Source organism: Paroedura picta, chromosome 9 (assembly GCF_049243985.1).
Source record: "Paroedura picta isolate Pp20150507F chromosome 9, Ppicta_v3.0, whole genome shotgun sequence".
Lineage (NCBI taxonomy): Eukaryota > Metazoa > Chordata > Lepidosauria > Squamata > Gekkonidae > Paroedura > Paroedura picta.
This window is the reverse complement of record NC_135377.1, coordinates 69,145,716-69,160,590: the sequence shown is the minus strand read 5'-3', so window position 1 is coordinate 69,160,590 and position 14,875 is coordinate 69,145,716. Positions and strand designations below refer to the sequence as shown.

The following is a 14,875-nucleotide window of genomic DNA, read 5'->3' as shown; positions in this document are numbered from 1 at the left end:
AATCCAACCAGGGAATCAGTGGGGAATCAAACCTGGTTCTCCAGATTACAGGCGGCCGCTCTTAACCTACTACACTGATTTGGCTGTACACCGAGTTTGCAGTATGCCAAGTTGGCTGTAGTGGTTAGGGTGTTAGACTAGGAGACCTAGATTCAAATCCCTGTTCTGCCCTGAAACATGCTTTGGTGGGCGTGAGCCAATCGCGATCAATCTCTCAGCCTGACCTCCTGTACAGGACTGTCGGGGAAATAACATTGGGGGGGGGGGGTGAGTTGCCCTGTACATCAGCCTGGGCTCCATGTAGGAAATACAGCAGAGGTAATCAACCTGTGGTCTTCCAGATATCAATGGACTACAATTCCCATGACCCCCTGCCAGCAAACGCTGGCAGGGGCTCATGGGAATTGTAGTCCATGGACATCTGGAGGATCACAGGTTGACTACCCCTGAAATACAGGATTGAAATGAATAGATAGGAATTGAAACGGAATATTGTTTTTTGGTTTGAGCTAAGCATCAGTATGATGAACTTCCTGTGCCCCCCCCCCTCCAGCTGTGCTTGGTGTCCCTGTACAACAGAAGGCATGCTTGGCGAATCTTCCGTTATGTGTGTTTCCCATTTATTAATTAATAAACCTTTAATGGCATAAAATCTGTGTTTCTCAAATACCCTTTTTGGTAGGACATCTTGTCCTCAGGGACATACTGTTGATTTTTTGTTTTGCTTTCAAATTATTTCTGCTGTATGTTCTGGACGCCGTAACACTCTGGGATTTGTCGATGCAGGAAATGAAGCGGCGACATATACCCAAGCCATTTTCCATGGAGAAGCTGCTGTACCAGATAGCGACGGCAGAAGCGAAAAAAGAAAACGGATCAGCTCTGAGTGCAATATCGGCACTTCTGGGAGAGCTCAGGTATCTGGCCCTGTGCATGTGGTTCTCTTATGCTTTTCCACAGGCGAGTTCTCAGGGCCCGTCTGGGGCGAGGGTCTTCCAGAAATCCGAGATCGATTTTGCAGGTTCGCCTGGGATGGACCGCATTCTTGAACTGAGCCGCCACACACAGAAGCTGGAGATTCTACGGCTGACTTGTTCTGACTGTGCCTGTAGTCAGAACATAGAACTGCACACTTCTTGCACTGCCAAGAGAAGACTCTTTTTTAAACCTTCATTGTTTCCCCAGAGCGCTCAAACATCACCAAGATGAAAAACACACACTTAACAGCATGATGTCTGTATTTCAGCATGGTTACGCAAAAGAAGCTGTTCTTGCAAGGCCTGGGTATGCCAGGAGCGTCTGCATTTGTGGAAGATGACCTTTCAGTAACATTTTAATATATTTTTAAAATCTGTACCGCAAGGTGCATCAAACAGACTCCCTCCTGGTGCCAAAGGACCTATTTTTCTGTTTTGAAAGGGGGGAGGGGAAGATGCTGTTTCATGTGTAATGCTCTTCTCTTTTATTCTCTTACCATGTAGTATCGCTACCCACAATTCAAGTGCTGATCGCTAGCAGATTGAATAGAGCAAGAGATCTGATGGCTGGAATCTACAAATTGTATTTAAAAAGCTCACGTGTTAATGTGCAAAGAGAGGGTTAAAAGTCTTTTCCACTGTGTGTTGCACTCAGAGTGGAAGACTTTTCAGGCACAATGAAGGAAGTCCACCTGGAGATACTTCCTCTGTGGGGAATAGATACATTCACGTGCATTCTTTTTTTTCTGGAAGGGAGGAAATTTTGCAAGTGTGACCTGGGGTGGTGTGTTTCTTTTCCTTTTCCTGTTCAGCCATCTGAGTGGTTCTCAAATGTGTTCAGATTTAAATTGTCACCCCTAAAGAACCTTTGCAGGTTTTCTATTCTGAATCTTGATTTGTTTTGCTGATTGGGGAAAAAACGTGTCTTGTAATTACGATTGTCCACTTAACTGCATTTGCTTGCTATATGGCTTTCTTCTTTCCCATTTCCCCCTTCACCCAGGATTTTGGTGCCTATCTTGCTGTCTGCTGAATGCTTCCTCTGCCACTTCTTTGTTGCTCAGCGCTGTTTTGTTGATAAGCAAAAAAGTTGATAAGCAGGAAAGCTGCCAGACTTCTAAGGAGAATCTGCTATAGGACATGGATTGGTCCGTGTCCTCATATTTTCCTTGGGTGTACCCTGTTCATTGGCACAGTCAGCGAAGCTGTTTTCTGTCCTGGTTGAATGGGTTTTGTTCCCTCCAAAGGGGAATTTCTCTCGGTAGCTCACAAAACGGTAGCCTTGTTCTCCCAGCGGCCTGACCTCTGACCTGATCCGAAATTTTGTCCAGACTGAAGAAGTAAGTCTGTGAGAGGTTTCTGCGTTCTGACTGTTCCTCATTTTTGCAGGGACACAGAGTTGAGGCAGCGGCGGCAGCTATACGAGGCAGGCCTCCATTCTTCAGCCCGCTACGGGAGCCATGACAGCAGCAGTGCTGGAGCGGACGGGAAGAAAAAGCCTCGGAAGTGGCAGTTAGAGACGTCGGAAAGGAGGTGTCAGATTTGCCAGCACCTGTGCTACTTATCCATGGTGAGGGGCGTTCCAAGAGCGTGGGCTCCTGCTGTGCTCACCGAAATGTCATTTAACCATTTCTCTTTGGCCGTGTCGCCAAACGTTCCACGGCCAAAACACTGCCAATATTTCAGTTGAATATTGTATTTAAATTTCCTGGAATGCACTCAGTAGGATGCTCGGGATTTATAGGGCAGCGCCCTATCGGGTGGCCAGACATGCTGAAGTCACTTGAAAGTGACATTGGAGATGTCAGGGGCGACACTCTGGCATTTGGGCAAAATTCTATGGTAGAATTTGCTTCAAACTGTAGAGTTTTGCACCGAAATCAGAACAGCTGCCCAACCCTGACAATCCTAGTGTGCTGACATCACTTCCAGGTGATGGCAGCATGTTGCATTAAAAAGAGAGGTTCTTCCAGGTTGGGGGGAGGTGAGTCTGAAAAGCAGGGGACCCCTGCCTGGACCAGTAGACCTGGCAACCCTACTGCCATAACAACCAAATATAGTTGAAGCTGACAGTTTTGTTCCAACTTGCCAGCTTGGCTAACCATCGGCCAAAATAGGAAACACTAGCACCAAAACCTTGATAACGTGTTAATAATAGTATATATATAATTCCATTCCAGCTCTCTATACCAAGTATTACAGCATGGGGGTTTTCCAAATGGCTGCTGAGGAGTGCTCTCCCACCCTCTGCCTACCATTTCTGGCTCCAAGTTAAGAGGAAAGGAAAAAGGTGTTGTTTCTTTAAATAATCTCTACCCTTATTTGGGCAGAGGGTGCCCTTATTTGGCTCCCTCCCAAAGTGGCCAGTGATGGGCCTGGAGGGGGTGGGAAGAGGAAGGTCTCCAGCCATTTAAACCTTTGCTGCTTGTGGCTCCTCTCACTTCTGGGGGGCGTGGCCAGCAGACATCGCTTCCTGGTACCTTGAAGCCTGAAAAATATTTCAGCAGTACCTCCATGGTCAGAAGGTTGAAAAAGGCGGCTCTAGACTGATGATTCACATGACCATCCAGTACTGTCCCTACTTCTGATGATGTACCACTGGCAAGGAGGTTGCCTGAAACATGGCTTTGCAGTCATTACGATTTTATGGTAGTTTCTTGCTAGCAGCTTCCCCCGGGGAGACATACATATTTTGAACAAATACCCAAGAGTCTTCTGAAACTGCACATTACAGTGGGCAATCGGCACGGGCACAAGTGCTCTGTCAACACTTCAGCTACTACTGATCTTCTCTTTGAGGAAGTGCAGGGATGCCTGGAACGTGATTTGAAAACCGCCATTGTAGTGCATGGTATCAGTTTTAGTAGAAATCTTTTTTTGTTTAAGATAAAGGGGTTTATTGCCTCGTGACTTCTAGGGTTTTTTTTTTCTGGAGTGCTTAAATAAGGGGAAAGCTATGAGGACCAAATCAAAGTAGTTTAAATTGAAAGACGCTGTGAATGCAACAATAAACCCATCCATGTACGCAGGTACAGAGCCAGTGTGGTGGAGTGGTTAAAATCAGTGGACTCTAATCTGGAAAAGCAGGTTTGATTCCCCACTTTTCCACCTGAAGCCTACTGGGTGATCTTGGGCCAGTCACAGTTCTCACAGAACTCTCTTGGCTCCCCTTCTCTCACAAAGTGCCTACTGTTGGAAGAGGAAGGTGCTTGGAGCCACTTTGGGACTCCTTCGGGTAGAGAAAAGCAGGGTGCAAAAATCTAACCCCCTTCTTGGTACCCTGGATGTGGGCTCATAGCACCAGGGAATTTCAGAGACTCCTGCAGCCTTCGATCATAAAAGGAAGTAGGTCTCCCCAGCTAGTCATTATTGGGTGCATGATAGCATTGTAACTAAAAGTGTATTTTTCTCTGTACACAAGTATATTTTTCTTTGCATGTGTCAGAAAGCACAGACTGGGTATACACCTGGAGGCCAAACCTTGAAAGGTTTCCATGTTGCTGCCATCAACGTATGTACCACAAACCATTTGCAAAGAGGGCAGCTTTCTCCGTACCATTACTAACTGCTAACAGATCTGTAACGGAAGGGAGAAAATGGTTACCCTGGCTGGGTTTCCCCCTGGTTGAGTGGTTCAGAGATTATACTTGTTGCTCATTGGGATCTGCTTTCAAAGCTGCCTGCCTGTAAAGGCCATGAAAATAATTGCTACCCTGCTGACATTCTTACAGTGAATCCCAAGTACAGAAACCCGCTTTAAAGACCATGGCCTTGACCTAGAAAGTCCTGCAGTGTTAATGACTCACTGTAATATATCAACAGCAATAAGTTAGTCAAAAGAGTGTTTAAAAGCTAACACTGAAGATCATGGGACTGAGCCGTTACGAATCCTGAAAGTGAGTTCATGGAGTAATACGTATGACAGCAGAATCGCAGGATTAAGGAGTGTGATGGGGTGGGGGGCTGATTTGCACTTCACTAATGCTCTGGACCTGTTTGTTTTTGTTCCGTCAGGTTGTTCAGGAGAATGAAAATGTTGTCTTCTGCCTGGAATGTGCCCTGCGGCACGTAGAAAAACAGAAGTCTTGTCGGGGATTGAAACTAATGTATCGTTACGATGAGGTCTGTACAGGTTGTTGCTGGGTTTTAATAGCACCCACAGTAATGGCTTTAAATTACATGTAGAACGGTATTGGCTAGATATCAGGAAAAAATGTTCATGGTCAGAGTAGTTCAGCAGTGGGATCGGATGCCTAAGGAGGTGGTGAGTTCTCCCTTAGACCATTTATGCACTGGAGGTTTCATGCTAGAGTTTTAGTCATGGCAGGTTGCCTCACCTATTCCTGCACCGACATGGAGGAGCATTTCGTCTGGTGTGCCTCATCCGGCCCCGATTTGTGCTGCTGCACAGAAGCTGGGGCAGTGAAGTTCCCAGTGCATAAACGGTCTTACTGGTGATCTTCAAGGAGTGGCTTAGGCTGATCCTGTATCTTGCAGGGGGTTGGACTAGATGGCCTATATGGTCCCTTTCAGCACGATTCTAATTCTAATTGCATTTGTGATTTTAGGAATTAAAATTGTACTTTCTCCTTCTCAGTTGTGTTGGAAAATCTGGTTTGGTTTCAACCAGCTTATGGACTAATAGTAAAAAAGAGCTTCCTAAGCCAGAGGGCTGGATCTGACATAAATGTCATTTTGTCAGGCTGGGCCACACATACAATAAAATGTCCTGCCAGCGACCAGAGATATTTCACACCCCTCCTCAGCACCCGACTCACCACGCTTGGCTCAATATGCCGAAGAAGTTTTGCACAGCACAGTGACCTCCTGGCTGACAATCAAGAGCCTCTCGTGGCTCTTTAAAGAGCAACACCTTTCAGAATCTTTTGATGAGCCAGAACACGCAGGCAAGGGGAAGTGGCCAAGTGGCCCCAAAGCAGGGGAACCTGCTCCTGACCTTTGCATTACCCCATTTCCATTCAGGTGGCATGGGGCTGTGTTTATGTGCAGGGAGCCTGAGGCACAAGCATGTATTTTAGGACCTCAGCAGGGGGTATAATACCCTAATACTCTTCTAATCCATAACTAGTTTTCCCTGTAATTCACTTGCTGGATAAGAGACCTGGATGGGATCAGTTCCAGCCTTGGATGGTACGCTTGACGTGTCTGTTATCACATTCCATGCCTGGCAAACAATGCATTCACTTTACAAATGAAACCAGGGGCCAGTGTTGGGATAAACATGGGGTATCAATCCCCTGCTGAGCTGTGCATGAGAATGAATCAACGTGCATAAAGAAAAATCAGAGGTCCTCTCTTTTGGAGGCCATGTTGGCATGTAGTAGAAGAGCTAGATTCCGGTCCCAGGAGGCAGAGATTTCCAGAATAGAAGCTTTTGAGGTCAGTTTCTATTTCCAGATACCACAAAGTATGCACTGTGACTTGTGAACAGGGCAAGAGTTTGGGGAGCAGCGTAGCCTTCCTCTGGCCACGTTTGCTGGAGGAAGGAACCTTGTCCTGGAGGAAAATGTTGCCGTTGGTGAAAATGAACATTTAGAAGTGCATTGGTAAAACAGTTCTGCATGGGTTCGCTTGCTCACTGACACCTGGATCTCCACCGATACCTCTTGAGTCCCCTGAGGTCTAAAAGGTGGTTTCCCAAAAGGCAGAGTGCTAATTCTCTGGCTTTCTCTTTCTCCCATAGGAACAAATAATCAGTTTAGTCAATCAAATCTGTGGGAAAGTATCTGGCAAAAACGGCACCATTGAGAACTGCATCAGCAAGCCTACACCAAAAAGAGGACCTCGGAAGAGAGCCACCGTCGACGTACCATCTTCAAGACTGTCATCCTCCAGTTCATCAAAAAGTGCTTCAAGTTAATCATGAAGATGCCAACACACTCTCTCTCTTCTCTCTCTCTCTCTTTTTTGTTTTTGTCAATTTTATATATATTTTTTGTAATTATTATATCATAGTTTGGAGTACTTGCTGTAGAATACAAGCTGTCTTTGCACTAGCTCTAAAGAAGATTTTCTTCTGGTTTTAGAGAACTAATTTTGTTTTAGCATTAAACTGTTGAATTTTTTTTTTAATTTAGGATAGATCGCTACAGCAGTCAGGTTCCCCCTCCCCCAACTGCTGTGCATTCACTGTTTTAAAACTGGCAAGAGGCAAATGACATTCATTTGCATTTGTCCCTCTGGCTGAAAAACATTTTTAAAGCCTTTTTTCCCCCCTTCAGTAACTGTGAAAAAGGCTTTTTACCCCCTCCCCCACACACCCCCCTTTTGTTTTTGTGTCCCAATAGGTTGAAGTTTGGCGTGGGTGATGATTTGTTCTCCAGTCATGACCGCAGTTGTTGTTTTTTTCCCCCCCAAGCCAGAAAAGGGATAGGAGACAAAACTTGAAAGAAATTGCTATACTTTTGGCTTGTGTTCTGTAACAGGCGGGATGAGTTTTGTACCTTTTTAAATCGGAGAACACACACTTTTCTTTGAGAGGTGACGGCAGCTGAAGATGGACTTAGTTTTCTAACTGTAGGCAAAATGGGAGATTTGGAGAAACTGTTCTCTGTTACCAGCACTTCACTATGCATCTGTTCGAGGAGGAGGAGGAGGAGGAGGAGAAAGAGAAGAAGACGACGACTGCCTGCCTTGAGGAGTCATGTGAGCGAAAAACTGTGCCTGATTTCATTAGGAAATCCATTCTGTTATTTTTTTGGTGCTGTTGGCTACTTTTGTCAAAAAGAAGAAGAAAAAAAAACCCTTCAATAGCATCCTTTATAAATGATTGAAGCCATAAGTGCTTCTTGTCATAGACGTGCAATCTTAACATTCCATTTCCATTCCACGGCTGTTTTTCATACCTTCACAGACAGCATTAATTTCGTTTTGGGATTTGTTTTTTGTTATATGATCACATTTAGAGCCACTAGCCGGTTTGCATTTTTCTTTTCTTTTTTTTTTGAATGTGAAAATGCATTTTGCTCTCCATCTTGTCTATTTTTTTTTCTTCTTCATGTTGTAACAAAAAAAAAATCATACCTTTTGTACATAAGCCTGTAAATTGTTTTAAATACTTGAGCCTTTTTTTCTTGGGAGGGCGGGGAAGGGTGGCAAAGAGACAAGATGAAGAAAAGCCTTACATTTCACTTTCTTCATCGGTTGGATTGGATGCTTACAGGGTTTTTCTTGTAACATTTATAAGTGCTGCTTACATCACTGAACAACAACAAAAAATAATAAATGGAGTAGTTGTTGCCCTTTTCCAGTTGTGTGTACAGTATGTGTGGAATAAAAAAGGGAAAATGTTTTCACAAACTCTTTGTTTCATGATTGAATTCAACAAGATCGTAGAGCAGGGATGGCCAAACTAGGGCTGGCGGGGGCTCATGGGAAGTGTAGTAGTCCATGGGCATCTGGAGAGCCCGCAGTTTGGCCACCCCCGCCGTAGAGCTACCCATATTGCACTGAGCTTGCCAGTGGTGACTGTCAGGAAAGTCTTATAAAAATACATAATTGTTGGTTGTTGCAGAAGACTGAACTGTTTTGAAAATATTTAACAATAACCTACAGAGTCGAGTGTTTTCCAATGTGGTTGTCCGGTTTTGATGGCCTTGCTGTGTACTTTTTCCTTCTTGACAGTAAACTTCTGACTATGGCTTACAGTTGGACATTTAATTTATTAGCGCTGCGCTGCTCTGCTCTCTTTCCTTGTAAGGAGAGGCTTCATGTTTATTGCCAGTTTTTGTTTACTTTTCAGGTTTGTAATACAAGGTTTAATAAAAAAAAACACTTTTGGACACCTTGTCTTTCTTCTGAGAGAGTAGTAGAGTTAAAATTAGCTATTAAAAAAATAGAACCTTTCTAATAGGCTAAAGAAAATTAGAAAATTACAGTTATATCTAGTTTTTATTTTATTGAACTACCTTCTACCAGATGAGAAATAAACCCTTATATCATAGTCAGTTATTCTCTACCAATAACTTTTAAACATTCTGTCCCCTTCCACTCTTAACTAGAGACAGCCTCAAGGATCTAATTAATCCATTGTATAGTGTCCAAAGCCCTTATATCAATTCGGTACCCAAAGGGATAGCCTTGAAAGACTGACAGTAGGAGAACAGGATGATTATCGGAGGGTAAGGAAAAGTAAGACTTATCCTCTTTTTCAGTCACCTTTGTTTCAGGTATATGTGCTCCTAGTGGGAAGCAGCTGGATCAGTATTGGTCAACGTTGCCAAGGGATAGGAATTGGCTATTTTGTCTCATAAGGAACAAGAGGTTCAAGAAATGCATTTAGGCATCACATGGGGACCACAGGCTTTGCTGTGCCCTGCAGTACTAGCAATTGTACCCAGGACCGAATACAAACATGGCACCATACTCGCCAGTGCTTTTTGTACCAACCTGATGATCATTGTCAGACAGTGCCTGTGAAAGGCAGGTCGAGGAGAAAACTGAGACTACCCCGTGCCCCTTTTACCCTTTTCGTTAGCCTTGTAATAAGTAAAAGGCGAAACAGGAACTATGTCATTATGGAACTAGTCAAAAAATACTTTGCAAATATTCTCCCAGCGCAGACTCTTTTTGCAAGTCATGTGACACCCACTACTTCAGTATGTGAATGAATTCCACCACTCCGTTAAAATTCAATGCAACCTCTCACCTGGATTTGTTTTCCTTTCTCCAGGATGCAGAACAGAACACTGGAAGTGGCAATTCTGCCATTTAGTTTGAATATAAGCAGTAAGGGTTTTACCAGTTTTTAAACACAGCGAATGACACAGGCACATTGATAATCACATACACACGAACCTGTATTTTTTAACATTCCTATGGAGGACTTTAAAATAAACCCTTTCAAAACCCCTGCCTTGGACAGCCCTCTGCATAGACGGTTTTTGAGTTCAAAAGCCAAGGCTTTATTGCTAAAAGGTGTGCTTTTGAGAAATTTTATAAAAACCAATATTTCACAGGACTGGAATTCGTTTTTGTATGTGCTAATTTTTTTTTTCATGATAAATCATTACAGTGACACGGGCAAGCTCATTTGACGGTTCCGTCACTCATTCCAGGGTCATGATTCCTATGGAGCTTTTTGAATAGGATTCAGCCTGTCTGTGAGTCACTCTCGTCGCTCGGATCAGAAGGGCCCCTCGCTTCCGCACTGTCGGCCACGAGGGCAGTGTCCACTTGTACGTCTTCCTCATCGGACTGGATCACAGGCGACTCCCCTTCACTGGCATCCTGGCTGGTAGAATCAGGGCAGCCTGTCGGGGAAGACCACTTCTCTCGCCAGGCTGACTGCGGAGGGACCTGAAGACTGATTTCGTTTTGACAGGTGGTAGAGTCCGGTCCTTTAAAGAATAATGTGGGGAGGGGGGGTGATTAAGCCAAAGTCTTTGTTGATCATTAATGTCATGAAACCACACAGGAAGATCTAATTTTATGGACAAAAGATACAGGGTCATGTTCAAGAGGAGCAAAAGCGACCATGCCACTTAGAACAGAAGGGGGCAGGGAAGACCCTCCACAAGGACCATTTTCAGATTATTCCTGCTGGGCAGCTATGCCTCAAAATTAGAGAGCTGGCTTGCTTAAACCTGGCAAATATTAACAAAGTACATTTGCCCAGTTGGCTCCACATTGCCTTAACTACACAGACAGACAGAAATTCCAGAATAAGAGTTGGTCTTCAAAAAAGAGCACGCAAGCCATAAACAAAATTGGATGACCAATTTTGAAGCAAGATGGGTTTGGGAAATGAACATCCTTTCTTTCTTCTCTACTTCCTGACTCAGAGAGGCAAAGCACTCCAAAGCCAGACTGTCCTCTCCTTGCAAAAACAGTTCAGATTTTCTAAGGGCAAACACCTTAGAACTAGAATCTGAACAATGGATCTCTTACAAGTAGAATCAATTACCCCTTATCATACTGTTTTTATGTATATAAGGGGAAAACGGGGAAAATAATTAACTTTTATGGTTAAGTAGTATAAATACGAGACAATTACCATCACATCAGACACTGATTTCATTATGATCACCCACTGAAACGTCCTGTGTAGTATGTATAGGTCCAAAAGTACAAGAAATCACAATCCATGCTTCCATCATCCTACAATAGCAGGATTGGTATCATTCCTGTTTTTTATGACAGTGCAATGAGAGATGCAGCCATTGCTTACCTGTCATAGGGGATGGCATAGTACTGTCCTCTCCTCCGGAATTAAGAAAGACATCTAAGGCTTCTTGGTCAGACATATCCACAAGGTCCATTTGCTCCAACATGTCAACATTCACTTCCATAGAAGACATGCTTCCTATTGGCTCTGAAACCAGAGAGAGGTAAGTGAACAGAAGACGATTCCAGCTTTATCCATACAAGCGAGCATGACCACATTCATGTGCTGAATCCAGAGTTGTTGAAATAATTATAGGAAGGAGCACAAAGACATATAGATAGGTGTGCTCTGTGAACACAAAGTTCAAGAACTTAAAAAAAAAAACCCTTTCTTGCCTGGCATGAGTGACCCCATCAATTTGGCCCAGAAGCAAAGTACTTTAAGCAGACCTACACTGATGGCCTCTTTTTCCTTCGACTTTCTAGCAACATGAGACACATAAGTAAATGTGAATGATTGTGCAAATACAAGCATCTTTTATTCTAGCTATTTCTGCTCAACTACTGCTAAGCATTATAGTGGCTGCAATAACCCCACAGATGTGAATACAAACATGGTGGAAGGGAAGCAGGACAAGCAGCTCATGGCTTGGGTAGGAAAAAGACTGGACACAGAAGTCACCCCAAAGTGGGGATAGAATGACTACAAATACAAATGGTCCCATGTTGACATAGGGAAATAGCATACCAGCTCTCCTGTAGTTGAACAACATAGGACTATAAAAGAAGCCATGTTGGATCAGGCCAATGGCCCATCCACACAGTGGCCAAAACCCAGGTGCCATTAGGAGGTCCACCAACAGGACCAGAATTCCAGAAACCCTCCTGCACTTGCACACCAAGCAACAAGACTACAGAGCATCACTGTCCTAGACAGAGGGCTCCATCTATACCCTGGACTGCTGCTCCATGTGTTTATCCAATCCCGTCTTGAAACTGTCTACAATTGTAGCTGCCACCACTTCCTGTGGCAGTGAATTCTAGGTCTTAATGAATCTGGATGAATTACTTCCTTTTATCTGTTCGTTAAGCCTACTGCTGATTAATTTCATTTGAATGCCCACCATATACTGGCAGACTTGCTTTCAATTCACCTAATAATTCCGGGCATAGCATTTGCCCTTTTTTATTAGTCACACAGAGATGACATCTTCAGTGAGTTACAACACTGGTCCAAGATTTATCTCCTGGTCAGTTACCAACAATTTGGAACCCATCAACATATATTTATAGCTAGGATTTTTGGCTCCAATTCATAGGGGACATTGCACTTGCCCACAATGAACCTCATTTGCCACAGTCATCCTGCCTTGATAAATTCTGCGTGAGCTCCTCACAGCCCTCCCTGGTTCTCATCATCCTGACTAACTTAAAAAAACTTGGCCACTTCACTGCTTACGGCCAACTCCAAATTATTAATGAACACATTATAAACCTCCAGACCTCATACCGAGCCCTGTAGTATCCCGCTGCCCACCACTTTCCATGTTTACAGTCAGTCTATTTCCTCTTAATCAGCCAGTTTATAATCCACAAGAGGACTTGTCCTCTTATCCCATGACTGCTGAGTTTACATAGGAGTCTTTGATGAGGAACTTTCAGCTTTCTGGAAGTCTAGATAAACAACATCTATTGGGTCACCCTTGTTCACATGTGTATTCACCCGCTCAAAGAACATTCAGTGAGGCAAAATCTTGCGTTACAGACTCCATGCTGATTCTTCTTCAACAGCTTTTTGTTCAGTCAATGTCCCTACTAATTCTATTTTTAATTATTGATTCTACCAATTTACCCAGTACCGATGTAACACTGACTGGCTTGTAATTTCTTTGGAACCTTTTTTTTCAAATGGGGTTTACATTAGCTATCTTCCAATCCTTGGGAACAGAGGCAAATTTTAGTGATGGATTGCATATTTTTGTCAGAAGAGCCACAAGTTCAGATCCGAGTTCTTCCAGACAGCTTGGATGTATGCCATTTGCCAATGAGTCATAAGGCCTCCTCTCTCATCACCTGATTTCAATTTGTCTCTTTTGACACCCCTCTTGAAATTGGCCCTTCTGGAGGCAGCAAACGCCTCCCATATTCCACATTCAGCTTTTGTCATTTCCATCTCATGTTTTAGTAACCCTCCCAACCCTTGGTCATCCTCTCTGACTGCTTTTCTGGTTCTAATGCATTTGAGGAGATTGGTATTGCTGGTCTGCAATACGTTCCTCACACTCCTCTTCTGCCAGTCCGATCACCAACTTGCATTTTATTTGCCACAGCCCGTGTTCCCTTTTATTTAATCTTGACCAGTCTAGCCTTCTGTTGCTAAAAGGAATTCTTCTTACCTTTCACTGCTTCCATTACTTTGATCATTAACCATGCAGGCCTTTTAAAATTCCCATTCGTACCTTTCCTAACCTGTGGTATACCTTGTGATGTGAGCTTCCAGGATGGTAGTTCTAAATAGTCTCAGAGCTTCCCAAAGGACTGCTCTGGCAATCCAGTTCGAAAATGGCATGCCTGTAGAATTAAGTGGGAAGCTAGCAGCACTTGCCTCGCCTTTCAGCTATTTGGAGGTAGCCCGTGGAGAGGTACTGCTCCATGTCTTGTTGGAAAGCTTCTTCAAAGAACTTTTGCCGCTCCTTGAGCTTCAACTGCTGGGTGTGCTCCATGTCCAGCACCTTTTGTGCATGCTCCGCATCTAGTTCCGCTACAAACAGGAAAACCACATCCAGACGATAAGGTTAAAATGGTCTAATTCTCCTGCTTTCAAAATCATTTCTGCTTTATGTTTATTCCCACCCCACACCCTACTAAGGAAGCCTGGGGTGGACGTTAATGAAAACTCACCACCAAGTAACATCTCAAACAGAAGAAGCAATTGACAGCAGCCACATTTCAAAGGGCAACTTCTCAGACCTCCAAGGCCAATAATTTGGTTCTACAAGCACAGCTATTAAAGAACAGATGCTTAGTGAGCAACCTCTTAAGAAGATGGGTTTATGCAGCACAGCATGCTATCTGTCAGTGGCCGAGAGTACAAATTATTAAAACCACAAATCGGGGAGAAGCCATTTTATGAACAGGTGCAGCTGCGAAACAAACGTCTGTGCTGGGGAGGGGAGGGGGGTGCTGATCCATATAAGCCACTAGCACACTGTACCCTGCTATTCAGAACAAAACCTCCTCATAGTAAGGGATGTGCTATTTCCGTATGATGTAAAAATGCAATTCAGCCGACATACAAAAAAAAAGGCCAGCGGCTACAGCTGAGTTCAGATGTTCCATGACTTCCCCCTAATCGCTCTTGACAGTTTTGAATCCTAATGGCAACACAGGTTCTCTTGTATTCCCCAAATAGACTCAGCAACTAAGCAACAAATGGTGTTTTATGTAAGATCCTATCAGGCTTCTACACTCCCAGTAAATCTTTGGTGGTTGAACTAGGAGAGCATTCAAAAATGACTGCTCTAATGCCACATTGGAAGGGCGTGCCTATTGTTTTCACTAATTATCCAAAGGTTCAGATTGGATTAAAAAGTTTTGCTGGGGAAAATCTGTTTAAATTAATATTGGAAAAAATATCAACACTTCCCACATGCTGAGTGTAAACAATAATTATGCCCTTTCCAGAATTACAAAATGAAATTAAAACATAATTTTGGCCCACAGGAGCAGGAGGAAAGCAAAATATGCCCAGCGAGTCAATGGCGCCCTGGCCA

The 14,875-nt window shown here is 43.7% G+C and overlaps 2 protein-coding genes across 4 annotated transcripts in view; one reads left to right on the top strand and one right to left on the bottom strand.

Moving 5' to 3' along the window:
- Positions 1-8,297, top strand: part of JARID2 (jumonji and AT-rich interaction domain containing 2) — a 246,656-nt gene extending 238,359 nt beyond the window's left edge. Inside the window, exons 15-18 of the mRNA XM_077353275.1 lie at positions 787-917; positions 2,367-2,547; positions 4,992-5,099; positions 6,682-8,297. Of these exons, the coding sequence (XP_077209390.1) occupies positions 787-917; positions 2,367-2,547; positions 4,992-5,099; positions 6,682-6,858 (597 nt within the window). The 3' untranslated portion in view covers positions 6,859-8,297. The remainder of the gene's footprint in view (positions 1-786; positions 918-2,366; positions 2,548-4,991; positions 5,100-6,681) is intronic.
- DTNBP1 (dystrobrevin binding protein 1) overlaps positions 7,923-14,875 on the bottom strand; it is a 53,771-nt gene continuing 46,818 nt past the window's right edge. Inside the window, exons 8-10 of one of the 3 annotated variants that reach the window (XM_077353277.1) lie at positions 13,704-13,863; positions 11,167-11,297; positions 7,923-10,336 (exon numbers count right to left, since the gene is read on the bottom strand). In XM_077353277.1, coding sequence (XP_077209392.1) covers positions 10,089-10,336; positions 11,167-11,297; positions 13,704-13,863 — 539 coding nt within the window. In that variant the 3' untranslated portion in view covers positions 7,923-10,088. Of the gene's footprint in view, positions 10,337-11,166; positions 11,311-13,703; positions 13,864-14,875 lie in introns of all 3 variants that reach the window. The other 2 variants (XM_077353276.1, XM_077353279.1) reach the window with 2 other exon arrangements.